Source organism: Lissotriton vulgaris, chromosome 10 (assembly GCF_964263255.1).
Source record: "Lissotriton vulgaris chromosome 10, aLisVul1.2, whole genome shotgun sequence".
In the NCBI taxonomy this organism is placed as follows: domain Eukaryota; kingdom Metazoa; phylum Chordata; class Amphibia; order Caudata; family Salamandridae; genus Lissotriton; species Lissotriton vulgaris.
Window position 1 is genome coordinate 999,694,718 of NC_141698.1, and position 26,800 is coordinate 999,721,517.

Genomic DNA, 26,800 nt, shown 5'->3' on the forward strand with positions numbered 1-26,800 from the left:
GGCAGAGCCCCTGATGGTAGTGGACCCTTCCCAGGTGGGACCCAGTCTGGAGCAGGTAAACTGCACCTCTCTACCCTGCCTCAGTCAGCCCAGGGCTGAAGAGGACAGGGAGGCCAGTGGTGGACCCCAAAGGGCCCCCTGTCCAAAAGAACCCCTTAATCAGAAGATTAGGATCACTGAAGCTGGTAAACCTAGCCAAGTGAAAATAGAACAGACTCCTGAGGGATCCCCCTTAAAAGTAGTTAGGGAATTCCCACAGCTGGACACTGTTGGGCACAGCCAAACATGGGGCCTAAGAACCCCAGACCTGACCTGTCCCTCCAGTAAGCCAAACAGAGGGACTCAGCCTCCAGCTTTAGGTAGCCAGAGGCTGACCCTGAGAGCTCAGTGCATCTCAGCTAAAGAAAGAAAGGCACACATGATGAATGGTGATTGGAGGAAGTTGAGCCCAAAGGTAGAGGAGCCTCACTTCAGTACTCCATCCCAGCATCAACCTTCCTCTTTCCCAAGACACACCAGAGACAGAGATTCCCTATGGTGGAGACCCTCAGATGCCCTTAGGGTGAGGGGTTGCCTAGTGGACCATGACACAGGGGGAAACCAAGCCAGAGCTGGTCCTTCCTTATATGGCCACTTAGGTAATAGAGGCTTACCTGGACAAGGATAGCCTTATCTCCTTTCGTTTGGGGGGGGGTTGTGTAGGAAGGTACATCCTGACTATGGTTGCCCCCAACTTTTTGCCCTGTGTTTTAGCTGGTTTTGGACATAGTCGACCTGGGACCCTGCCAATCAGGACCCCAGGCCTACTGCTCTCTCTTTAAAATGGATTCCATGTACCCTAGGTACATTTCCAATTGGTACTGGGCCACCTTATCAGACCCTGTAACTCAGGGCATAGGTGTACCCAGGGCCGCCAGGGGCTGAAGCATGTATTATGCCACCCCTGGCTGGCCTCCTAAATTTGACACAACTGGCTGCATGACAGCTGGGGCGAAGTCGTGTAATCACCCTTTGCTTTGGGGGGCGTGGCTTGGACGCCGATCGGGATGGCGGCGTGAGCTCGCAGCTCCGCGCGGAATCCCGCTAATTCTCCTGTTTTTGGGACCCTAGGCGACCCGAAAACGACTCTCCTGTCCTCTGAAGTGTAAGGGGACAGCTGGGCGTAATCGGAGAATCGCTGGGGGACTGCTGGCCCCGAGGACATCGAGGAAGAGGCGGCCGAGGTGTGGACCGGGGTGTGAAGAAAATGGCGGCGAGGAGGTCGGATGGTCCCGAATCTCAGCCCTGAGTCCGGTTGCCACCAAGCAGGGAGGGACTCTGCACCCGACTGCCCGACGCACTGGGATTGGCGGCGTGAAGCCTTGAGACCGGGGGACGCTGCCCGATTCACCCAGGGGACCCGAGGCTCCCGTCGGCCGCCGTCCCGTGACTCATCCTCCCCCCACCGGACTAGTGGGGGGCGACGGAACGGAGCTCATCCGCCTGGTCATTGCTCCTGAGTCCATTGGCGGTGACATTGTACTGCCTGGTGCCCGGCACTCGGCACGGGCCCACGAGAGCACCCGCAGAACGGGTGGCCGGACTTGTGACGCAGCACCCTAACATGGCGGCGATCGGAGGGCCGACACCCGGGAGCCGCGACGGGGACTCGGCGACATCGACCCGGTTGAGTGAGAGTCCCTCTCCGGAGCTTGACCAAGAACAGCGGCTGAACCGGCGCTTGGATGCCATCCTTGAGGCGATCACCTCCACCAAGGAGGCGTTACATAACGACATTGCCCAATTGGCCACGGGCCTGGGGCTCCTACGTGCGGATCACGCGAAGCTGGCGGATCGGGTCAAGGAACATGACCAACTATTGCTGGACTTGAAGCCCTCGGTGGTGACAGCGGAGCACAGGATTGCAGACATGTTGGCCCGGCTGGACACTCTAGAGCGGAGGGCGGAGGATGCCGAAGGCCGCAATAGGCGGAACAACGTGCGGGTCGTAGGCCTGCCGGAACGGATTGAGGGGGAGGATGCGGTGGCCTACATGGAGAACTGGTTCCGCACTGTGGTGGCACCGGAGGGGCTTACTCCATTTTTCACTCTGGAGCGTGCCCACCGGGTGCCCGCTCGCCCGCCGGGGCTTGGCCGCCCCCCCCGTCCAATGGTGGTGCGGCTCCTCCATTACAAAGACCGAGACCTTCTCATCCAGCGGGCCAGGATGTCGGGCCCTTACGGGGTGGAGAACAGCAAGGTGACGATATTTCCGGACTACACGCAGGCGGTCCAGAAGGACAGGGCATCGTTCCTTGCTGTGAAGAAGGAGCTCAGGGAGGAAGGCATTCAGTACTCCTTGCTCTACCCGGCCAAGCTGCGGATTATCATGGATGGCACCACGCACTTTTTCCAAACTCCGGATGAAGTTTGGCACTGGCTTGAGTTGTACAGAGCGGGGACGGACAGGACACACCAAAGTAGGCGAGACCAGCCCAAGCAGACCCGGGTGCGGCAGTCACAACGCATAAGGTCCCGCAACAGGCGCCAGCGGGAGAAGCGGGAGGCCCAAATGGCGGCGGAGAAGAGGGACGCACTCGCGGCGACGGCGGCCATTACAGGGTCGCAACAGAATAGTGAACGAGCCGAAACGGACTCGGGAGGAGAGGGCAGCAGAACTGGAGAGGAACTTTCGGAGGCGGAGAGCCAGAAAGGGCCGACAGTGACCCCACAAACTTCGGATGATATCATCTGCGGCTAAGATAAACTTTGGTCTTAATCGGGACTTCATGGTAGGGTGATATCCTGCTGTTGGAGGGCGGGTTGCCGGGTGGGAGAGTGTATCAGAGGGGATGAAGGGCGGACGCGGGCTCCGCTGGCTGGGGTCGGCGGCGACTCACCCCCCCCTAGGCCCTTAAGGCCGACTGTGGTGGAGACCACAGGGTAGGTGTGCGAGAAGTTGGTTCAAGGTTTGGATGGGGGCGGCCATTGGGTTCGTGTGCTCTGTCCTGGGGAATGGGGGTTGGGAAATGTTTCAGTTTTGGGCTTGTTGGGGGGGGGGCAACTGCATTGGGGGGGTCATGGATCGTTGGAGTTTGAATTGGACTGTACGGACTTGGAATGGGGACATTACCTAATTTGAAATGCCTAACGTGGAATGTCCGGGGGCTGCGGACTATGGTGAAACGTCACAAAGTACATGCATACCTGGTACGCAGGGGGGTTCAGATAGCTATGCTCCAGGAGACTCACCTCACTAAAAAAGAGTGCGCTGCCTTGCAGAAAAGATGGCGGGGCCAGGTTTTTGGCACCACTTATTCAGCGTATGCCAGGGGGGTCTTGATCTGGGTGAGGGCGGGGATCCCCTTTCAGGTGCTGAATCAGGTAATAGATCCGGATGGCAGATTTGTAGCGGTGGAGGGGAGATTGTATGGACGGGATGTGGTGTTATGTTGTGTTTATGCACCAAACACTGACCAAGGCCGATATTTTGACAGCCTCTCGGGGTCCTTGGCCTCTTTCCTGGCGGGTCCGATAGTTCTAGGGGGGGACTTCAACTCAATTACGGATGTTGCTCTGGATAGGTCCCATCCCCCCCTGGTGGACTCCCCTGTGCGCAGGCTGGCCGCGCACAGGAAGGACTGGCAAGAACGATGGGGGTTGCTGGATGTCTGGAGGGAGAGGCACAGGGGAACCAGGGACTACTCCTTTTATTCCGCCTTACACGATTTACATGTTAGGATTGACGCGGTGCTCTGCGGGGGTTCCCTAGCTCCACTGATTACCCATGCTGAGTACCTTGCTAGGACGATATCTGATCATAACCCCCTGTTGGTGCATATTCAATGGCAGAGAGAGCGCTCAGTAATACCAACATGGCGGCTTCGGCCGGAGACGCTAGAAGATTCTGTGTTCGACGACGCGGTCCGGCAGGGCATTGAAAGTTATTTCGGTGTGAACGATGGAACGGCGACGAGCAGGTCTGTTGAATGGGATGCAATGAAAGTGGTGGTGAGAGGGGTGTGCCTGGGTAGGTTCTCGAATGCTCGAACGACTGTGCTGAATGACCTGAAGAAAGCGGAGGAGACTTTGAGGGACCTGGAACGCCGCAGGCCGACTAGGCCAGATTTACAGGCCCAGTTATTGGATGCGAAGGAAGTGGTAGCCGCGGAGACGGAACGTTTGAGAGGCTATGATTACAGGCAGTACATGATTAGGGCGCACGCAGAGAGGGACAAGGTGGGTACCCTCTTGGCCAGATTAGCTAGCCCGGAACTCAGGGGTTGCCCGATCCTCAGCATTATTGACGCACGGGGAGAGATGGTGTATTCTCAGGCAGCTGTAGTGGACCGCTTTCGGGGTTACTATGAGGAGTTGTACCGGAGTCAGCTGGGAGTGGGAGAGCAGGACATCGTGGAATACTTGGGGGAGAGGCCGCTTCCGGTCTTGGATGAGGGCGATGCGACGGACCTGGGTAGCCCGATCACGCTTACGGAAATTCGAGTGGCTATCAAACATATGGCCCGTAACAAGACGCCCGGGGTGGACGGACTCCCAATTGAGTTCTACCAGCACTATATAGACGCTCTGGCGCCCAGGCTGCTGGTGGTGTATGCGGAGGCCTTCGAGAAGGGGGTGTTGCCTGCCTCCATGCGGGAGGCCTTGATAGTACCGCTCCTCAAGCCTGGCCGGGATGCCGCGGACGTGAGGTCTTATCGCCCACTGTCCATGCTGACGGTGGATTACAAGATCCTGAGTCGCGTCCTAGCCACTAGACTGGCCCCGCACATGACGGGCCTGGTGCACAGGGACCAGGCCGGGTTTATACCCACGAGGAGCACGGCGATGAATATCCGCCGCCTAGTGGGAATAATGGACGCCATCTTGGAAGGGGAGGGGTCGCCAGCGGTACTGTCCGTGGATATTGAGAAGGCTTTCGATAGTTTGGAATGGCCTTTCTTGGATGGAGTGCTGGAGCGGTTTGGCATGGGCGATGGGTTTCGGAGGTGGACGAGGGTCTTGTATAACTCGGCGACGGCGAGGGTACGATTGGGCGGCCTGGTATCTGCCGCGTATCCGGTGGGCAGGGGAACGCGACAGGGATGCTCTCTCTCCCCTCTATTGTTTGCCCTAGCGATGGAACCCTTGGCGGTCCATGCGAGGTCCGGCGACCGTTACGCGGGAGTGGTGGGGGATGGGCAATGGCATTATATATCGCTTTATGCGGATGACCTGCTCATGTACCTAGCAGACACCTCGGGGGCACTGGTCGGAGCGATGGATCTGTTGTCCGAGTTCGGCCGACTGTCGGGCCTTAGGGTCAACTGGGCAAAGACCTGTGTGTTCCCGCTGAGGGCGGGATCGCCAGCCCCTGCCAGCGACTTGGGTGTGACGTGGGAACCCTCTTGCATCGTCTACTTGGGTGTCCGCATTTACCACTCGGCCGCCGACCTCCTGGAGGGCAACATTGGCCGTTGTGTCCGGTCACTGCGGGGTAGCTTGTCTTTCTGGTCGACCCTACCGCTGACGGTCCTGGGCAGGATAGCATTGTTGAAGATGGTGGCGCTCCCCCGCTTCCTTTACTATTTCCGAACGCTACCGGTCTGGATTCCCCAAGGGGTGTTTAGGGACCTGCGGTCAATGATTATTGGCTTTCTGTGGGGGCATGGTCGTCGCAGGGTAGCCTTGAGCACGCTCCTTCGCCCCAAGCTGGAGGGGGGCATGGCTGTGCCCGACCTTGAGCTATATTATTTAGCGGCGCAGCTGCAGGTCCTAACGCAGAATGTAGCCAGGGTGTTCCGGGGGCCGGAGGAAGACCGGGGTCGGGGGATACAGCGCCACGTGCTGTCGTACATCGTTATGCAGCAAAGGCTCGAATTACGGGCCCTCACCATGGAGGAGCGGACGCTCCGGCTGTGTTGGCAGAGGAGCCTTCGGAGAGCGAGAGCATCGCGGCCTTATGCCCCGGAGATCCCGATCGGGATGTTGACAGCTTTGCCTCACGGAGGGGACTGGTCCCCGCTGATGGATTGGGAGGACGCGGGGTTGCAGGTAGTGGGTGACTTGTATATAGATGGGGCGTTGGCACCGTTCGACGTGCTCCGGGACCAGTTCGGACTGCCTGAAGGGGGCTTCCTACTGCACGCGGCTATAGTGGCTGCCGTGCAAAAGCACTGGAGAGAGGGGCTCCTGGAACCCGCGACGACTATGGCATGCCAATATGTGGTGATGGCAGCTGGCACATTTAAAGCTGTGACGTGCCTCCATAACAGGATGCTGAACGATGGGCTGGAACCACTCCATGGGCTCAAGGCGAAGTGGGAGGAGAGCCTTGGCCGGCCCATACCGGATACGGCATGGGGCCATATCCTGCGACGCACGTGGAAGGGCACTAGGAACGCGCGCTTTCAGCAGGTCCATTTTTATGTGCTCCATAGGGCCTACCTAACCCCAGAAAACCTGCAGCGGCACTTTAGGGTGCCGGATGCCTGTTGCCCCCGGTGCTCGTACCTAGGGGCGGACATGGACCACTTGTTTTGGGGGTGTCCGCAACTGGGATCTTATTGGGCGGAGGTAGGGGACCTCCTGAATGACGTGACTGACAGGGAGGTAGACTTCGACATGGCGACGTGCCTATTGCTCTGGTTCCCGCACACTAAGCACACCAAGGTGACCAGTAAATTTATAGATCTGGGTCTGATATTGGCTCAAAGGGAAATATCGTGGCACTGGAAGGCCAGGGGGGGTCCCTCACTGCGTAGGTGGAAGAATGAGCTGCTGAGATGGTCTGACTGCGAGAGCGTGCTCCGGATGAAGCAAGCGGTGAAGTTGGGGAATGAGAAGGCTCTGGATGCAGCGCGTGCATGGGAGTTAGTAGTACAGGCTCTGCGTGATGCTTTGGTTGAGGATGTGGACGGCGAGGAATAAGCCGCTGGACACCGCGGGGCGAACACAGAAGTATGACATCACGCACTGTAGTGGACCCATCCAGTTCAGTAGAGCGAAGCACACACCTTAGCAGTTGCCAGGGGGGGGGGGGCGTTGGGGGGGTTAGTTGTAGGGGGAGTTGGGGAGGGCCGGAAGCCATTGGGAGGGTTGCTGGTGGAGGCCTCGGACCTACTGGGACTGGGGGTGTTGAGTGGTGGGCGGTTTGATTGGTTGGAACGGCCTGGCACGAAGGCCCGAATCGCCTAGAGCAGGCCCCGATGGGGGCGATCACGTTGATACCTCGGAGATGGCTGACGGGAATGTTGTTGCGGGTGGAGGGGTAAAAGCAGATACATAAAACGATCTTTCGCCAGGGTCCCAATGGGACGTGCACTGTGTTGTGCTCCTACGGAGCGATCTGATATGCCGCCCGGCCTCCGGGATGCGGGCTGAATGGCTGTGTATAACTGTGAACTGTTACTAGAGGGGGGGGCCCGCAAGTGCACTGGCTGATTACTTTTTTCCTGCTGTTTATAACTCTGCAATAAAAATATATTTAAAAAAAAAAAAAATCACCCTTTGCTTTAGATATAGTAGCCCTATATCTAACCCTCCAATGGACACCCGAGTTCCTATCAGTCACTCCTATGGCAGGCCTTGACAATCCTGAAGGCAGAGTGCATGGGCTCGTGTGAACTAAGCTCTGGCCCGAGCCGAGCCCGGTTGCAGCTTGCGGAATCAAGACCCAATGGCTGTTCCATGATAACGCGTACCATATCGGTAACTTCGGTGTCGCATTATCAAGACATGTCGAGTAAGGTGTCCTACGAATCGGGATGCTGCCCTCTCACCAACTCTGGCGACGAGGTTAGCATTCCGCCCTTCTAGAGGGACACGACATGTACGTAACTGTGAACCCCGGTTAAAGTTAACGAAAGCCTCAGCTCCACAAAATGGATGCTGCCACCACAGACACGAGTCTGACCTCCTGCTGCTGGGAGTCCTTCCAGCGAGGAGCACTTGGACAAAGGGTTTCCTGTCGAGGGCGGTGTTCGCACCGTCCCAGACAGGGTTTGTGTATTCTGGGTAGGTAGGGCTTTTGCGAGAAGGTGACTGCGGAGTGGCACCCCGGTGCTCCCTACGCATCTGCCGGTTAGAACCAGTTCCAGGGGCGACAGCCCTGGCCTGGGGAAAGTCCGGCAGGGGAGAGGGGTGTAACTACCCCCCTTCCTGGTCCCACCCTTAGGGCAGGACCTAGTCATGCACCCGCCCCTTTCTTTAGGATAAAGGCCGGAGCGGGGACCCTTCCAAATTAGATCATCTTTGAATCAAGAATACTTTCTACGAAAGGACTTCAAGACTCTTCTCAAGATTTCTCCCTTGTGGCTAAGGAGTAGTCACCCTGCATCAGCGGGCACCATCTAAGAACTCTGCGGTTTGCTGTAAGTCCTTCCTCAAGGAATCCGACGGCCCAGCTCGACGAGAACCGGCTTCCCTGGCACCTCTGACCTCTACCCACGTCATCAGCTCAGCTGTGATCTGTGGGTGCGACGAGACCTCGAGGGACCGGCCATCATCAGAACCTGCACGCTCTTAAAAACCAGCACGACCATCGAGATAACTCTCTGGTGAGTGCTCTGGGGTCCGAGAAGCCCCGACCCTGAGTCGCTCCAGCACCGAAGTGCAGTCTCCCAGCATCTCCACGATCTGCGTGGGGCCCTTCTGCTCGCTGCTCAGCACGTTGTCTGGTCACTAGCCGCTGGCTTGTGCCCTTCTGTGACGACATCCGAGAACCAACACTGCCGGTCTGGTTGCTCCAGACTGGCCCTTGCTTCCATCTCTTTGAGAAGCACCCCGGACCCTCCTGGTCCACTCAAGACGCCGACAGCGACATCCGTCGTGGGACAGCTCGCACCTCCACCGTGGTCGCCGACAACGCCTCCTGGTCCGTGAGACTGCAGAGCCTAGCGTCGCCCACTCACCTGGTCGAGGTGACGGCCAACTGGTGCCTTCCTGGTACCCTCTGACTACTGGCTAGTAGTACGAACTTGGTCCCCTCTGCTTTCAGGTTTTTCATCAATCTCTACGAACTATACACCACTGGTCGCCGGCCAGCCACTCCTTTTCTTCCGGCTCCTGGCTCGTCAGCGAAGACCCCGACGCCTGTAAGACTTGTGCAGCCGCAGCCCTCGTGGCTAGGTAAACTCGGCATTTCGGTGCCTGCATAGCCTCCTTACTCTAGGGTCCCGAGTCCCTCGCTTCCGACTTGCCTTAATCTTTCCGTGTCCTCGGACACTTGTCTTTAAACTGTGCACTTGAAGTATTTACTAAAAGAGATTTGGTTTGTGCTTAGTACCCTGTCCTCATAAAGAGTACAGGGCTGTTGTGATTCTTAATAAAAATATTGTTTATTTTCATAACACTTGTGTGGTGTCCTTTCACTGGGTGTTCAAGGGGTACATGTGTGGTAAACAGCTGGCTTAACGCGCCCTCTCGAGTCTTTAGCCTTAGACTGCTCGTATCCACGCTACTAGGATAGCTGGTCTGTAGGTTGACTTACAACCAAACACCATAAGGGTCGTTGGAACGATACATAGCGGTCGCTAGAATAGCGAACGTTGCATATCGGGCCAACTTCTCACACTGATAACGTCCTCGAACGAGCCGGAACTCTGTTTCCATTGCCGCGCCAGAGCCTCCTGCAGGGGACGCATGCGGAGCCGGCAGTGCGGTATGAGGAGAATGCAGGAGGACATCATCCCTAGCAGGGAGGTGAATGTCCTGACTTTGATGCGAGATTTCTTGGCCACCGCCGCGGCCAGAGACAGTATTTTGCTGGTCCTGTCCTCCGAGGGGAAGGCCTTTGCGCAATCCGTGTCTAAGGTAGCCCCTAGGAAGGTGATCCGCGTGGATGGAGTAGTGCAGGATTTTTTGAGGTTGATCGTCAGACCCAGCTGTTGAAAAAGTGCGCTGCAGGCGTTGGAGGAAGCGGTCGCGCCCCCCGGAGAGGGCGCCTTCACCAGCCAGTCGTCCAGGTAGGGGAATACCTGGTAACCTCTTTGCCGCAGGAAGGCTGCCACCGGTGCCAAGCACTTCGTGAAGATACGTGGCGCGGACTTGAGGCCGAAGGGCAAGACCTTGAACTGGTAATGTCTGCCTGCTACCTCGAACCGCAGGAACCTCCTGTTCCTTGTGAGGATGGGGATATGGTAGTAGGCGTCCTGTAAGTCCAGTGAGACCATCGAGTCTCCCCTCTCCAGCGCTCCCAGGATCTCCTGTAACGTTACCATCCGGAAGGACTGACTCCGAAGGAAGGCGTTGAGCGCCCGGAGGTCCAGGATTGGCCTCCACTTGTCTCCCTTCTGTTGGACCAGGAAGAAGTGGGAATAAAATCCAGTCCCCTTCTGGGACGCTGGGACCCTCTCGATGGCTCCTTTTACCAACATGGTGGAGACTTCCTTGAGAAGGAGGTGCAGGTGTTTGTGAGCACGCTTCAGCGGAGGTGTGTTGGGAGGGGTGTTGATAATTTCGAGGGAATGTCCAAATTGAATTATCTGTAGTACCCACCGATCCGTAGTGATTTTTCGCCAATTGGGGAGGAAGTGGGTCAGTTTTCCTCCAATTTGAAAGGATTGAGACGGTGGTGGGACTGGCTGGAGTAAATGGTCACTGGCGGCCGCCAGCGCCCTTCTTGGCGGATTTGCCTCTGAAGGACGACCTCCCATAGGACGACTGTCGGTGCTGTTGTTTGTGCTGGGGCTGGTTCCTGTTGCCGTAGGAGTAGGACGACCAATTTTGGTAGGAACCTCTGTAGGAATACTGGCCTCTGGAGCGGCCACCCCGAAAGGACTGGTTCCGGGACTGGAGGGAGCCCAGCGCCCTTGCTGTGTCAGTATCCTTCTTAATGGCCTGGAGCGCTTCGTCTATCTTTTCCCCAAAAAGAAACTGACCGTCGAATGGCATGTCCAGTACCTTAGATTGGACCTCTTGTCGAAAGGACGTTGCCTTGAGCCAGCCCTGGCGCCGGAGCACGGCAGCCCCGGCCAACTGGCGGAATCCAGTCATGGCTGCGTCGATGGCGCAGTCGATGATCTCTGCAGCTGAGTTTTGTCCTTCCGCCAGGAGAGCTTTCACCTCGTCCTGGACCGTGGCCGGCAGGTCTTGCAGGTAGGGGGCAATGTCTTCCCATAGCTGGCGGTTGTAGCGCCCTAGCAGGGCGATGGAATTTGCCACCTTGATGGTCATGGCGGACGTGTAGAGAACCGCTTGCCAATGGTGTCCAATTTTCTGCCCTCCTTGTCCGGGGGTGCGGACAGTGGCGAGGATGGGTTGCGGGATTGTTTTTGAGCCGCCTGAGTCACTACCGAATCCGGTTTGGGGTGGCCGGTAAGGCAGGCCGGCGCGGTAAGCGGGGCCTTATATTTTTTGTCCAGGCGCGGAACAACCGCAGGCACCGAGGCAGGTGTAAGCATCAACTTCTTGCCTTGTTCCCACAGAAAGTCTATAACTGGAATGGACTTGGCCGACTTCTGGCTGTGTTCTTTGAAATCATGGAGGAAGCATTCCGTTTCCGTGGATTCCACCGCCATGTGGAACCTCTTAGCCGCCCTGTCCACTAGCCTGTGGAACCCCCCGACGTCCGTCGCATCGGTTTGGCGCGGTTGTGGGGACGCCGGGGTTGACGAATGCTGGGATGACGCAGCATCGGCGTCGTCGTTTCTCTGGTCCGAGTCGACGTCTTGCACTTCACCTTCCTCCAAGTCCGCCTCCCCCTCCTCATCCTCAGAGGAGTCCTCTACCTGAGGCTGGGGCCGAGCACGAGGTTGGGGTTGGTTCCGAGGCCGGGCCTAGAGAGCGGAAGGACGCGAGGCAGACGGCTGCGCCTGGGTGACCGGTGCCTGGGTTCCGCTGTCGGCATCCGGGAATCTCTGCTTATAGTCCTGCACTAGGCAGCGCAAATCGTTGACCAGGGATACGGGCAAACAGATCATCGGGGTGGTTTCCGTGCGGACACTTGAGTGTACGGAACGTTCCTGATACATGACTTCCTCCTGGTCCTCGTGATTGTCCGATAGGGAGGTGGCCGGATCGGGCTGGTTCTCCTCATCGGAATCCTCACTCTGCAGAGCTACCTGCTCCTGATCGGGTGGCAACCCCTTCGTTGGGGGAACCGAGGAGGGTGGAATCGAGTGAATGGAGACCTCGACCAATCTTGACTCCTTCCAAGATGGCGCCGGGGTCCCTTCCGACGACGTGCGTGAAGATGGCGCGCCCGCCGCCTGGGTTGGCGACTGCAACGATTCCGATATTGTCGATGGAACCAAAGTCTGCGGGGACAATTGAACCGTGGACTTACTGGTGGTAGAGCCTTCAACTCGAGATTGCTTGGGTGAAGGCGGGCCTTTCGAACCTGACCTTGACTGTTTAGGTGACGATCCTTCGGTTTGAGATTTCTTCGGCGATGGCCGACCTTTCGAACTTGACTTGGATCTCTTAGGCGACGATGACGCAGACAGTGGGGACACCGTCTATGATCCTGTTTTGGTCTTGGACGAAGACTTCAGAGGAATGGTAGAGGAGACCGGTGCGCCTGAGGACGCAGTGGTGGTCGTCGTGGCCGTCGCGGAGGGCGATGAGGCCGTAGTGGTCGACACGGTGGTCGAGACCGAGGTGGTCCGCTTAGTAGATGGAGCGGGTTTCTTGAACCTCTGGTCGTCTCGAGCAGACACGGAGGAGGTGGTGGAACGTGCCTCCGAAGGCTTCCTGTGCGCCTTCTTGGGAGGAGTGTCTGTCTCTCCAGGGGACTGCTCCCTGGGTCTCTTCTTGGAGACTTTTGAGGACATGGAGACACTACCCTCGGAAGATTCCAGAGTGTCTCGGTCCTTAAGCCTGTCGAGCCATTCGAGAAGGCGAGCCTCTCTTTCCTTTACAGTCTTCTTTGGGAAGGCTCTACACACCCTACACTTGTCAGAGACGTGGTCAGGGTACAGGCAATACAAGCACAGATCGTGCTTATCCTCCGCTTGAATCCGCTTCTTGCCGCAGGAGGAACAGGCCCTGAGAAGGGCTTTCTTTTGCGAGTCTGCCATGGATGAAGCCTTTTTATTGGATTCCGACATGGGAGACGGCAGTCGAAGATAGGATAATTATTCCTTTGAACAGAGGGATTTTCCAGAGAAGTTTGAGACTTCGAAGCAATAAACCTGAAGAGCTCAGGTTGGAGACTCCCTAGCACAACGTGCGGTAGAAAATCTGAGGGACGGAGGCTCCTCCCGGGAAGGTTCTAGAGGGAGGTCGGAGCTGATTGGCTAACGATGAGAGTTCGGTCCTTTTTACATAAGGACGTGGAAAGGCCCCAAAGGGGAGGCCCTTCGGCCTATGTTCTCTATGTATGTCCTTAGGACATTACTTTTTTATGTACCGGAGGCTCCCGTCTCGGCGACGGGGAATGATTCAGGCATGTGAATCTATGAAAGACACCCAAATACTGGATAAAGTAACTTGATCAATCCAACTTGAAGTATCCATCATCTTATTGATTACAACAGATCCCTACACCATAAGTAGAACCTTTTCCACTTGAACGCATAGGACGCTCTCGTGGAAGGCCTCTTAGCCTCCTTTAAAATGTTCATGCATTCGGGAGGCAAGTTAAAATGTCCATATTGCAGGACCTCAGGAGCCATGCTGTTAGGTTCAGTGATGGCAGGTTGGGATGCATTATCCTCCCGTTCATCTTGCTCAACAGGTCCGGCCTGCAAGGAAGTCGTCTGTGTGGACACACAGACAGATGTAGAAGGTCCGGGTACCACCACTGCCGTGGCCAATCCGGAGCTATCAGGATATTTTCCATGTCCGACCTGAGGAGCTTGGATACTACCTTCGGAATCAGAGCCAGGGGAGGAAACGCGTAAGCGAATGTTCCTGACCAATCCATCAGGAGAGCATTCCCCTGCGTTCCTGGCCGGTGGAACCTGGACGCGAATGCGTGGCATTTGGCGTTTTCGTCGTCTGCAAACAAGTCTATGGTTGGACGACCCCAGCAACGAAAAAGCTCTTCAACCACTTTGTCGTTTAGCACCCAGTCTAGCTGATCTTCGAAGTGCCTGCTGAGTGCGTCTGCTTTTATGTTCAACTCGCCTGGAAGGTGCACTGCAACTACTGTGAGGCCTCGAGAGAGAAGCCAATGCCAGATTGTCTGAGAGAGTGGGCGAGATCGTGTGCCTCCTTGTTTGTTCAGATAGAACATGGTGGTGGTATTGTCCGTCTGAACCAGGACTGAGTTGGACTCGATCTCTGGAAAGAAAGCTTTGAGAGCCAGGAATACCGCTCTGAGTTCCAGCATGTTGATGTGGTATGTCTGCTCCTGCGCAGACCACTGGCCTTGAATTTGAAGCGGACCCATGTGCGCTCCCCAGCCTTGCAGAGAGGCATCCGTCACTATAGACTGGGATGGAAGAGGTTGGTGAAACGGTACTCCCACCAGCACATTCCTTCTCAGAGTCCACCATTTGATGGCATCCTTCGTCGCTTGGGAAAGAGTGATACGATCTTCCCAACGCCCTGTCGCTTGGTCCCACTGGTCCTCTAGATCCTGCTGCAGAGGACGCATTCTCAGCCTGGCGTTTGGGATGAGAAAAATGCAGGACGCCATGGAACCCAGCAGGGATGCTACTTGTCGGGCTGTTGGAAGCCGAGACTCTAGCAGATTCCCACATTTCTGACTCATGGAAAAAAGTCTCTCCTCCGAAGGAAACGCTTTCCCAATCTTGTGTCCAGAACGGAGCCTAGGTAGTGGATGGACTGTGTAGGCCGCTGGACTGACTTCTCCAGGTTCACATGGAGGCCGAGTCTGTGCAACTGGTGCAGGCAAAGTTGTAGATCGTGCGTTACCTGTACCGGAGATGGGCCTTTTAGGAGCCAGTCGTCCAGGTATGGGTAGATGAAGAGTCCCTTTTGGTGAAGAAAAGCCGCCACCACTGCCATGCATTTGGTGAAGACTCGTGGTGCGGACTTGAGACCGAAGGGTAACACCTTGTACTGGTAGTGTTGGCTCCCTACGACAAACCTCAAGTACTTGCGATGTTGCTGAGCAATTGGGATATGAAAGTACGCATTTTGCAGATCCACCGAACACATCCAATCTCCGGCTTGAAGATGTGGGCATATTTGGTGAAGCGCTAACATGCAGAACTTTTCTTTGACAATGACTTTTTTCAATAGACGCATATCAGGTATTGGTCTGAACTTGTCCTCCTGATCTTTTTTTGGGGACAAGAAAGTATCTGGAGTAGACTCCCTTTCCTCTTTGAGAGGGAGGAACTTCCTCTATAGCTCTTTTTTGTAGTAGAACTTTCACCACTCTTTGGAGCAAGCTTAGCTGTTGAGGGCAAGAGTTCTTTGGAGGAATGCTCTACGGAGGCGCACGGAAACGTAGTCTGTATCCATTGCACAGTATATTCAGCACCCACTGATCCTTTGTAATGCTGACCCACTCTGCCAGGTGTTGTGAAGCACTTCCTCCCACTGGAGTGGGCAAAGGCGCCAGAGGAAGCCATTGCTCAGGCCTTTCCTCCTCTTGTGGTGTTAGAGGACTGTTGTTGACCTCCTCTACCTCTGTTGGCTTTGCCTCGAAACTGGGATTTACCCTGGTTCTTACTTTGGGAACACTGAGGGGTTTGAACCCTCTGTTGAGCCCCTCTCCCCCTGTTGGTCTTGAAGCGGTGTTTGAATTCTTTTTTCTTTTCCAAACCCACCGCTTTCACTGTATCTAGTTCCGTCTTCATACGGGTCATCTCTTCCTCAGCAAGTTCCCCGAAGAGAGAGGAACCCGAAAAGGGAAGATTAAGGATGCGATGCTGAGCATCCGGCTTCAGACCTGTAAGGCGCATCCAAGCCGACCTCCTGGCACAAACCCCATGTGAGTAGGAATGCGCCGCAGGCACTGCACCATTCGCAGCTGTGCTTATCTTCTGATTCGCCACCAGACATTCTTCTGTCACAGTTTCTTTAAAATCCTGCTGGTCTTCCTTCGGCAGTTTGGATTTGAATCTTTCCATGGAGTCCCATAAGGCTCTGTCGTATCGACCCAGAAGTGCAGCCGCACTGGAAACCTTCAGAGTGGAGGCAGCTGAATTGCAAACCTTGCGACCCCAGGAGTCCTGAAATTTGCTGTCCTTGTCTGGTGGGACTGAAGAGGAACCGGCAACTGCGTGCGTCTTCCTCACCGCTGCCACTATTACAGAGTCTGCTGGAGGGTCAGATTTTACAAAAACCGGGTCAGAAGAGGCCGGTTTGTATTTCTTCTGAATGCGGACTGGTACCGCTCTGATAGCCGCTGGGGTTAGGAAAACCTCTTTGACAGGATCCATAATCCCCGGGACTAAAGGCAGCAGTGGACGAGAGATAGCTTTTTTTGTGTAAAGTCTCAAACATTACTGTTGTTGTAACCTGAGGGACAGACATTTCAATGCTCAGCTTCTGAGCTCTTCTTTGCAGGACATCCAGATAAGTTCCAATGTCATCCACTGGGGAGGATCTGGACGTAGGACTGTCAGTCAGCGTAGGGGAGTAATCCCTCTTGGAAGACCTGGTAGAAGAGGTAGATGAAGTAGACGGAGTTCGTCGACGCCTACGGTGAGCACTGTGCCTCCTCTCCCGCGATCTTTTTGAACGCTCATTCCTTCTAGGAGAGCGAGATCTGACCCGATCTTCTGAACGAGGCCTGACCGGCTTTTCTCTTCTATGAGATCGGGATCTTCTGGGAGATCTGGTTGGTGTTCTCACAGGTGATTTGCGCCTGGGAGGACTACGCTAGTCTATCTCCTCTACCAGACTCTGAAGAGGAGACCTGTGTTGTGGGCTGACATATTCTTGCATACGTTTGGCAGCCCCAGAATCTTGCCAATGGTCCAAAGACTTGTACCATCTAGGTGACAGTCTGACTTGCTCAGCCGAAGGATCTGGCTGACGCACAGGAGATCTGCGCACAGGGCTTCTGGACCTTGAAGATGCCGTTGAGGAGCCAGACGACCGTGAAGTGGAATGACGAGAAGCTGACTCCCTTACCATGATCACAGAGTTTCTTTCTGAATGTCTCGACGTTGAGCGTTCTTCTCTCGCCGCCAAACACCTTTGGGGGGTCGGCAGGTCAAACAATCTCGACTTTGAATGCCTCGACGGCGATCGATGTGCGGATCTATGGTCTCTTGACGTCGAGCGGCGTTGACCAGCCGTCGACGGAGTTCTCTGTCTCGACGCCGAACGGGATGACCAGCTGTCGACGGAGTCCTCTCTCTCGACATCGAACGACAATGTCCAGTCGTCGACGGAGCTCTCTGTCTCGACGTCGAACGGCGATGACCGGCCATTGACGGAGTTCTGTGCAATGACAGCGGAGGGGTATTGGACACCCTCGACGCCGAGCGTCGACGAGACACTGAAGGAGACTGCGTCCTCGACGCCGATCGACGTGTTACTGTCGATGGCGGAGGGGTCTTGGTCCTTCTTGGATGACGGCGGAGGGGTCACACTTCTCGACGCCGGTCGTCGCCTGGATGACGACGGCGGAGGAGTGACCTCCCTCGACGCCGATCGTCGCCTGGTTGACGACAGCGGAGGGGCCTTTGATCTCAACGCCGACCGTCGCCTGGTTGACGGCGGCGGAGTCACATCTGTCGACGCTGATCGTCGCCCGGTTGACGACGGCAGAGGGGATCTCGACGACGGAATTGGATCCTTCGACGTCGTCGACGTACCTGTTCTTCTTTTCGACTGCATTTTTTAAGCCAAACGATCCACCAGTGGTTCTTTCCTCAGCGCCAAGCCTGACGCTAAAGCTGAAGGGATGGAAGACCTGTCTTTTGAAGATGTTTTAGTCTTCTTGGAACCCTTCTTCCCCGGAGACCTTCCTCTGGATGACCTATGAGCCAGTCCATAGATGCAAATTCTCTCCCTGTCTTTGAGAGTTCTTCCTGACAGGTGCTCGCAGTGAGGACAGGTGCCTGGATCATGTTCTTCAGGCAGACACAGGATACAAACATCGTGGTTGTCTGATTTTGCTTTCTTGTTGCCACAAGAAGGACACTTATCAAAAAGTGAAGGCATTTTCAGCTGAAAATGCCCACTAAACTGACTTAAAAAGGCAGTTCCTTACTTGACTAGTTGAAAAATGTCAAAGTAAGTGAAAAAGTTGTTCAAAGTGAAGTAATTTTCTTGTCAGAAAACAGAAATTAGAGGAGCTGTGTAACCAGGATCCTTCCTGAAGGAGCCGGAAAGAACTGACCTAACTGTCACCCCTGAGGCATGATGGGATACAGGGGGTCAGGGGTGCCTTAAAGGCACGGTGTCAGTTTATTGCTATGCAGCTACAGGTTAGCTTTTCAGTCTTTTTAGACTGTGTGTTTGCAATGCAGCCAGGGAGATTTATATGCTTCCAGTGAGTTATGAGAATTTCTACTGCTTTCTGAGCATTAAAACAGTTTCTAAACAATCTTTGGTGTTGTTTCTCATTTTTCTAATGCTTATAATTCATGTATGGTGGAAATTCTTCACAGCATATTTCAGCTCTGATGTTATTTGGCTGCTATGGCATGTTTATATATATATATATATATATGTTTATATATGTGGGGCACATATAATATAGTGTTTCCGGGTTCCCGCGCATGGGCGGGAATATTCTAATGCTTATGACTATTGGTGAGGATCCCCTGGAAGAGAAGTATAATTACATCACAGGATAATAAATAGTTTATAAAGTCGCCATTGCTGAGTTTCTGGGGAATTCCTGCAATGTTCCAGGAGATGATTGTGCTGTTTAGTCTTGGGTTCTATGTGCGTGGATTAAAAGGTAGTCAATCGGTGTTTAAGTTGTTTGTTCCACCTACAATATGGAGGGCTGCGTAGTCGTTGTCTTCAACAGATATGTGCCCACCTGAGGGAATCCTTTTGATCGGAATGTTGCTGTGCAGGTTTACTGTGAGATTTACTCTTGCAGTACACTTCTTATTCCTGGGTGAGTATGCTTTCTGGTTGCAAACCTGAAGCTACCTGTTCTCATTTCCATTTAGGATAAACATACCTTGATTGGCAACTAATAGCTTAGCAGATGAGTGTATCTGTTTAACTGAATTTGCCAATGCAACTAGGACTATACTGTTACCTGAAGAGGGGTTTGTGAGTGGTGTTTGCTTGATCATGTACTCTATTAGATTTGTACTGGCGGTCTCCACGAGGATGCAGTTGGAATTGCTCTTGCAGGTCAATCCATGAGGTTTTACAGTTTGCAGATCATTCTTTTTGACTGTGCTATCGCTGAGCTTATCAGTGAGCCATTTGAATGTTATTTCTCAGGGCCTCTTTTCCTTCTTTTTTTGATTACTGTGGGCAAATTATAGATAACAAAGTTCCTTTGATCTTTTATACAATGTGACATCTCTGTAGCTTGGCTTTCTGACCACTTGCATTGAGGCCGGTCAGATTTGAAACTATTGAGGGCATAGACCCAAGCCAGTCTGCTCTCTTCCTTCAAAAGATTGTCCAGACTGTCCGTTGTCTCTTGGACATGGTTATGGGAGAAAGACAACTTATTCAGTGAGATTAGAATGTCCTGAGTAACAGTTGCTTCGTTTTCATTATTTCTAGCCTCCGTTGTGAAAACTGAGAGAACTGTGTGAAGGGTGCTACTTTAGCGTCCTCATTGTTTGCTGAAGGGCATTTTGTGGGGGGATAATGTACTCTTTCACATTTGCAGTATTGATCCCTTTCCATTAGTTTAGTTTGTTTGAGCTACTCGATGTCCTATCTTAATTCTACCATTTCACAGATAAGTTTATTTATCTATTTTGCAGCACTGCTGAATTGTGTTTTTCATCAATGCAAGGTGCTCATCCACGCCTACAAATGCCTACACAACACCATACCCCAAGTTCAAGTTCAAGTTCAGGAATTTGTATAGCGCACTACTCGCCCAGAGGGTCTCAAGGCGCTTAGGGGGTGCATTATTTGTCGAATAGCCAGGTTTTAAGTTCCTTTCTGAAGGAAATGTCGTTCTGAGTAAGGCGGAGGTGAATGGGGAGAGAATTCCAGGTCTTGGCAGTCAAGTAGGAGAAGGATCTTCCTCCCATGATGGATCTATGGATGCACGGAACTGCGGCGAGGGCTTGATTGGAGGATCTTAGTTGGCGGGTGGGTGTGTAGAAGGACAGTCGTGTGTTGAGGCATTCGGGTCCTAGTTTGTAGAAGGCCTTGTGTGCGTGGGTGAGGAGACGGAACGTTATTCTCTTGTTGACGGGAAGCCAGTGGAGGTCTTTCAGGTGACCGGTAATGTGATCTTGGCGAGGGATGTCCAATATGAGTCTGGCTGATGCGTTTTGGATGCGTTGGAGTTTTTTCTGTAATTTGGCTGAGATTCCGAGGTAGAGGGTGTTTCCATAGTCCAGTCGGCTAGTGACCAGTGCGTGGGTGACAGTCTTTCTTGTCTCGGAGGGGATCCAACAGAAGATTTTTTTGAGCATACGAAGTTTGTTGAAGCAAGAGGAAGAGACGGCGTTGACTTGTCTGGTCATCGAGAGGGAGGAGTCTAGGATGAAGCCTAGATTCCGTGCGTGGTCTGTGGGAATGGGTGCTGTGCCCAGGGCCGATGGCCACCATGAGTCGTGCCAGGCAGAGGGGGATGATCCTAGGATGAGGATTTCCATTTTGTCTGAGTTAAGTTTTAGGCGGCTGTTTTTCATCCATTCGGCTACTTCTTTCATGCCTTCGTGAAGACTGGTTTTGGCGGTGTTAGGGTCTTTGGTGAGGGAAAGGATCAGCTGGGTGTCGTCAGCGTAAGAGATGATGTTGAGGTTGTGTTGTCGCGCGATGGATGCGAGTGGACTCATGTAAATGTTGAAGAGGGTGGGACTGAGTGATGATCCTTGTGGTACTCCGCAGATGGCTTCGGTGGCCTCTGATTTGAATGGGGGAAGTCGGACTCTCTGGGTTCTCCCGGCGAGGAACGAGATGATCCAGTCCAAGGCTTTTCCTTGTATGCCGATGTTGCTGAGGCGTTATATGAGGGTGTTATGACAGACTGTGTCGAAGGCGGCGGAGAGGTCGAGTAGGATGAGGGCAACTGTTTCTCCGTTGTCCAGTAGTGTTCGGATCTCGTCTGTCGCTGCAATGAGGGCGGTTTCGGTGCTGTGTTTGGCTCGAAAGCCGGACTGCGAGGTGTCGAGGGAGTTGCTGGATTCGAGGAAGGCGGCGAGCTGGCTATTGACGGCTTTCTCAATGACTTTGGCAGGGAATGGGAGGAGGGAGATGGGGCGGTAGTTCTTAAGTTCAGAGGGTCTGCTGTGGGTTTCTTCAGGAGGGCGCTGAGTTCGGCGTGTTTCCAACTTTCTGGGAAGGTAGCGGAGTTGAAGGAGCAGTTGATGACATCATGGAGATGGGGTGCGATGATGGAGTCTGCTTTGTTGAAGATGTGGCGGGGACAGGGGTCGGTTGGCGAACCTGAATGGATGGAGTTCATTAGGCGGATGGTGTCTTCAGTTGTGATTGGGTTCCAGGCGCCTAGGTTGTTAGAGGGCGATTTAGGTTCGGAGGTGGGTGGAGTTGACTCTTCTTTGGAAATGTTCTCAAAGCTAGTATGTATGTCGGCGATTTTGTTGTAGAAGAAGGAGGATAGCGAGTCGCAGAGGTCTTGGGAAGGAGTAATGTCGTTTGAGGCTGCGGTGGGGTTGGCAAATTCTTTGACGATGTTGAATAATTCCTTGCTGTTATGGGCGTTGTTGTCGAGTCGATCCTTGAATGCTGATTTCTTGGTGGATCGGATCAATTGGTGGTGTTTGCGGGTGGCTGTCTTGAAGGAGGTCAGGTTGTCAGTGGTTGGGTTTTTTCTCCAGGTTTTCTCGAGAATACGGCATAGTTTCTTGGATTTCTTAAGGTCATTGTTGAACCAGGGGGCCTTTTTGCTACCCTGTTTGGTTTGGTGGTTTTTCAAGGGTGCTAATTCTTCAACACTGTGAGTGATCCATTGTTTGAGTTTGGTGGCAGCTTGGTTTGGGTCCGATGAGAGGGCGGGAGGGTTTTGGTTGAGCGATGTGAGGAGTTGGTCGGTGGTGATTTTGTTCCAGTTTCTTCGCGGAATAGGTTGTGGGTCGAGGTAGTTTTGTAGCTGAAGTGAACACAACTATGGTCCGTCCAATGGAGAGCTGTGGTGCGATCGAAGGAGATGTGTTTGCTGGAGGTGAAGATTGGGTCGAGCGTATGTCCGGCTACATGGGTGGGGGTGTCAATAAGTTGTTTGAGTCCGAGATTGGCCAGGTTGTCCAGAAGGGTGGTGGTGTTGCTGTCGCTTTTCTTTTCCAGGTGGAAATTGAGGTCTCCCAGTAGAATGTAGTTCTCGGAGGCGAGGGCATGTGGGCTGATGAAGTCAGTGATGTCTTCGCTCAATTGTTTACGGGTTCCTGGTGGCCTGTAGATGAGGGTGCCTCTAATTGTGGTCCTGGGGTCGGTGTGGATCTGGAAGTGGAGGTGTTCGGCGGTTGTAAGGTTATCGTCGAAGCTGGTCGTGATTCTGATGGTGTTCTTATGGACGATGGCGATGCCTCCTCCTGTTTGGTTGGTGCGGTCTTTTCGGATGATCTTGTAAGCGTTCGGAATGGCTATGGCGATGTCGGGTGTTGATGATGCGTTCATCCAGGTTTCTGTAAGGAAGGCGATGTCTATTAAGCAGTGTTGAGTAGGTCCCAGAGTTCAGTGGCGTGTCTGTGGACCGAGCGGGTGTTCAGCAGGATGCACTTCAGGTGGTTAGAGTCGGAGCTGTGTTTGGAGTTAGTGGATTTGGTGTGGGTCTTGATGCAGACGAACTTGCGGGAGTGGCAGGTGAAGGGACCGTGGGTACGTCCTGGGGCAGCTTCGTAGCATTGTGGTGTCCGTCCGGGGTTAGGGGCTAGGAGGGAGGCGACGTCATACGTTATGCGGGAGGTGTGCGGTTTGCAGGGGCCAGGGGGTCTGGCGCTGGGCGCGGTCCAGGCGCGGACGGGCGTAGACGGGCTTACATTTGGCGCACCTTCGGCACGCATGGGGCGCGTACGCTGACAGAATCACCCTCCACGTACACAAAAGGAACTTCTGATCCGCCCACCTTGTCCTCGCCGAAACCCCACGCTTCTACAGAGCCAAAGAAGGGGGAAGATCCTTCTCCCACATCGTTGCCAGGACCTGGAACTAGCTCCGATTGAAATCTGACGCGCACTGTCCCTGAACACCTTCAGGAAGGCTCTCAAGACCTAGCTCTTCAGCTGAACGAAACTGCTGACCCCCCCTTCTCCCCTAGCGCCTTGAGACCCTCACGGTTGAATAGCATGCTTACAATTCCCTGACTGATTGATTGATTGTTAGGTGATGTAATTTCCTGCAAAGCTTTTGTTGTCCTGGGCCAGTATGCTTGTTATATACTTCTTTATACACTAAGGGCGCAGTTTTCAAATCAGCATCTGAGTTTGCCATGCTTTTGTGCAGAGGACTTTCTCTATCCTGGCTTGGACAGATTCTTATGGAGTCTTTCTTTCCTGCCAATGCTTGCAGCTATTAATTTATACAGCACTGAACTGCACGGAACCTGGCGTTTGCCAGTGTTTGCTTCCTTGTTGCAACAGATGGAAATTAGTCCTTTAGTAGGTTTATAGGTTGATTTCTGCAAGACGTCGCAATAGGTGTCAGACCGCATGTTGGGGAGGGAGATAGGGCAGATAAGGAATATTGATTAGCTGCAGAACGAGAAAAGGTTTCAATTGAGGATTCCATTTAGAGTGCTACCTAAGGTGGCAACGTTAGTCCTAGGGATCGTCGCTGTTGTAAATCCCATACACAAGGAGAGCCACTCATAACGTCTAACTCTGGGACTCTAGTATCCTCTTTACTGTCTTTTCCTCTGAATGTCATCCTGAGGGGAAATTGTGAAAATGTGTTTCCTTTTCTTCTGTCTCCGACTTATCCAGCTACAGGCTCGTTCTGACCTTCCAGACTCTTGCTCTTGCTACGAGTCTTGAGCAGCTTCAATAAATATTAGTGGTGACACCTGATGGCCAGTCTTGCTATGACAAAAATGTACATGTCAACCATAAACGCTGACACTATTTCAAAAGATTAGGAATTTGAAGAAATTAAGTATCAGAAAGAGGAACCCAATTTTTATGTTTAAATAATAAAAAATTGGATTTTAATTAAAGGTTATTTTTTGGCACAGGAATACCATTTGTGATTTTTTATTAAAAAAACAAACAATGTTGGTGCCCGATGGATCATAACGTCAGTAATCACACTTTCATACTTACTTGCGAATACATGCAAGCAGAAAGAGTAACTGTCAGTGAAGGTTTAACAACTGTCCATGTAATTACATACCTGAGCAGCGAAGGGAATGAGCCAGCTCGGTTGCCATAACCTGGATAATAAGACCTATCCGTAGCCGAAACATTTCGGCAAAGAGAGAAGGCTGTGTTCGCATATACATGGCAAGATACACCAAGATTTCCTAAGCAGAAGAAGCAGAACATTTAGTACAACTCTTTAACACATTGCTCAATCAAATAAATTTACATCTATGTTTTGCTGACAAACAGATTAAGCTAAAAGCCAAAACATTTGATATGCAGAACAAGACAAAGAACCAGATATTTCTGCGTTTGTGATTATGCCAGGCTAAATACACTTAAAACCAGAATCCTCCATTGATGGCACACTGGATACTAGGAGAAAGAAAGCTTGGAAAAAAGGTAATGTAAAGTTGACTTCCAAAACAAAATAGAGTAAAATTATTACAAGTTTGAAATAGGATAATTACTAAAATAGCAGATTCCTAACATTGCACTGCAGATAGGAATCCCCAGGGTATGTGTGTGGGAAGAGGAAAAGGTGGCGAATGGTGCTGGTAGGTGAGAAAATGCAAGGGGTTATGTTGGAAAAGCAAAAAAAGACAAATGTGAAAACTGTTTAGAAAAATACTTAATAAAGGAACCAGCAGTACAGTTTGCATACACTCAGCAAACTATTAATATATAATTATTATGAGCAACTTGTTCTTTCTAGATAAACATTATAAGAAAGTAGCCTATAATTAACTTTATTTTCACACAGATCCATGAGTCAGTGATAAATGCAGATTATTTAGTGTGATCTGGACAGCTCCAGAAAGGGAACAGAAACTAGCCAACCAATGCATGTCACATTAATATCCCTACAAGCCAAAAGCTGAAAACAACTTAGCATCCTTGATTTATTTAACCTGGGAATGTAGAGGAAAAGACTCTCTAACCCCATGTTAACCATTTGAGTCACGATGGACTGCATTTTTTGTGAAGTTGGAATTACTATTGTGTGTGTCGGATATATATCTGTTATATACAGGCAGCATTATCCCCATGTTGCTCCAGATAAGTTTAGCGGTTGAGATAGATATCTTAGTGCTGATCTAACCAGATTTTAGTTTGTGGCATGTATTTCTACCTGAAAGACCAATACCAGAATAAGACCTGGCGAGAGAACATTCTAAGCCTTATGTATTTAAGTATTTTGTAGAAACAAACAATAAAACTTTAATTGCAAGTGATAAACATGAACAAACAGTAAATGTCAGGAAAATTACTGTTGGTGTTAGATACCATTATCACTCACACATTTCCCATTGTACCCTGCCCCTTTGCAAACCTGGGTCAGAATGGAGACACTCATGTTCTGTTCACTGGCCTCATCAATCAGTGCAATGAGTTTTTCATATGGCAGAGGCCTGATAGAAATAAAGAGGACAGACAAGGCAAGTTAGGGTAAATAAAAAGAGAAGAATTCTATCCATAAACTCTTTCAACCATCTTCATGATGGTTTTCATTTTAGGGTCAATGGACCTGATGCATCAAAGTGTTTTACCCATTATATGTCTAAGCAGAAATGCACTAATACATATAGGCCAATATTTGTATCAGTGCACTGTATAAGCCTTACAACTGAGTGACATACCCCTCCCTCGCCTCCCACCTCAATGCAGATGTTCCACATGTCATTAGGGAGGAATAAAGGTAAGACCAGCATAGTTATTTCTATCACATTTAAAATCAACCGATGCTGAGGGACTAACACAAACTAGAATTACCATTTAAAAAAATAGCATTTATGGGACTGAATTATGCAGAAAGCTTTTCACAGATTTGTAACGCTCCATATGTGCCTAGATGGAACAGAGCGTCAGATGGGGGGAGAAGAGGTGTCAATGAGGTTTTATGCAGGTGAAGGCATTTAAATATATTTTGAGAACATCTATTTAAGGTCCAAGGAAAAAAGCATTCTGTGACTGATGTTTAACTTGTTGGCTTCATTTCACAATATCAGTCAAGACATTTCCTTCAAAGTAATGAATTAAGGGGCAGTTGTTTTTGGATTCCTCCTTCCTTTGGTTCATGACCTCTGATAGACAAGGAAACACACATATGCTTGGTAGAAAAAGAATGCAAAAGAAACAGTTGGACGGAATGCTGGACAATACAATCATTCACCCCCAGTCACAAGGATCTGGGTTAAATCCATCATTCTTTTGCTCACCACACCACCCGAGTTTAGACCCAGTTATATGGAAATCAGTCTTGACCCTGTTCCTTGTGGGAACAGTCCAGCCCGAACTGCCAAGCCAGGTTCTCCCTAGACCGGAAACAAGCATTCTGGGACCGGGTTCAGGGCATCATCCTTCTTCAAGCTAGCATGAAGTCAGTGGTGTAGTGAGCACAGGACCCACGTCTGGGGAAACCCTTCCCACTTGGGGAGAAACATGCAAAAGAAACAATTGATGGCAGAATGCTGGACAATACAATCATATGCCCCCAGTCACAAGGATCTGGGTTAAATCCATCTTTCTGCCTT

General features: G+C 52.2%; 1 protein-coding gene across 3 annotated transcripts in view; it reads right to left on the minus strand.

Moving 5' to 3' along the window:
- The window catches only part of PHKA1 (phosphorylase kinase regulatory subunit alpha 1), a 1,293,387-nt gene that overhangs the window by 355,139 nt on the left and 911,448 nt on the right, over positions 1-26,800 (minus strand). For all 3 annotated transcript variants that reach the window (XM_086942009.1, XM_086942008.1, XM_086942010.1), the window contains exons 24-25: positions 25,600-25,678; positions 24,298-24,427 (exon numbers count right to left, since the gene is read on the minus strand). In XM_086942009.1, coding sequence (XP_086798135.1) covers positions 24,298-24,427; positions 25,600-25,678 — 209 coding nt within the window. The remainder of the gene's footprint in view (positions 1-24,297; positions 24,428-25,599; positions 25,679-26,800) is intronic.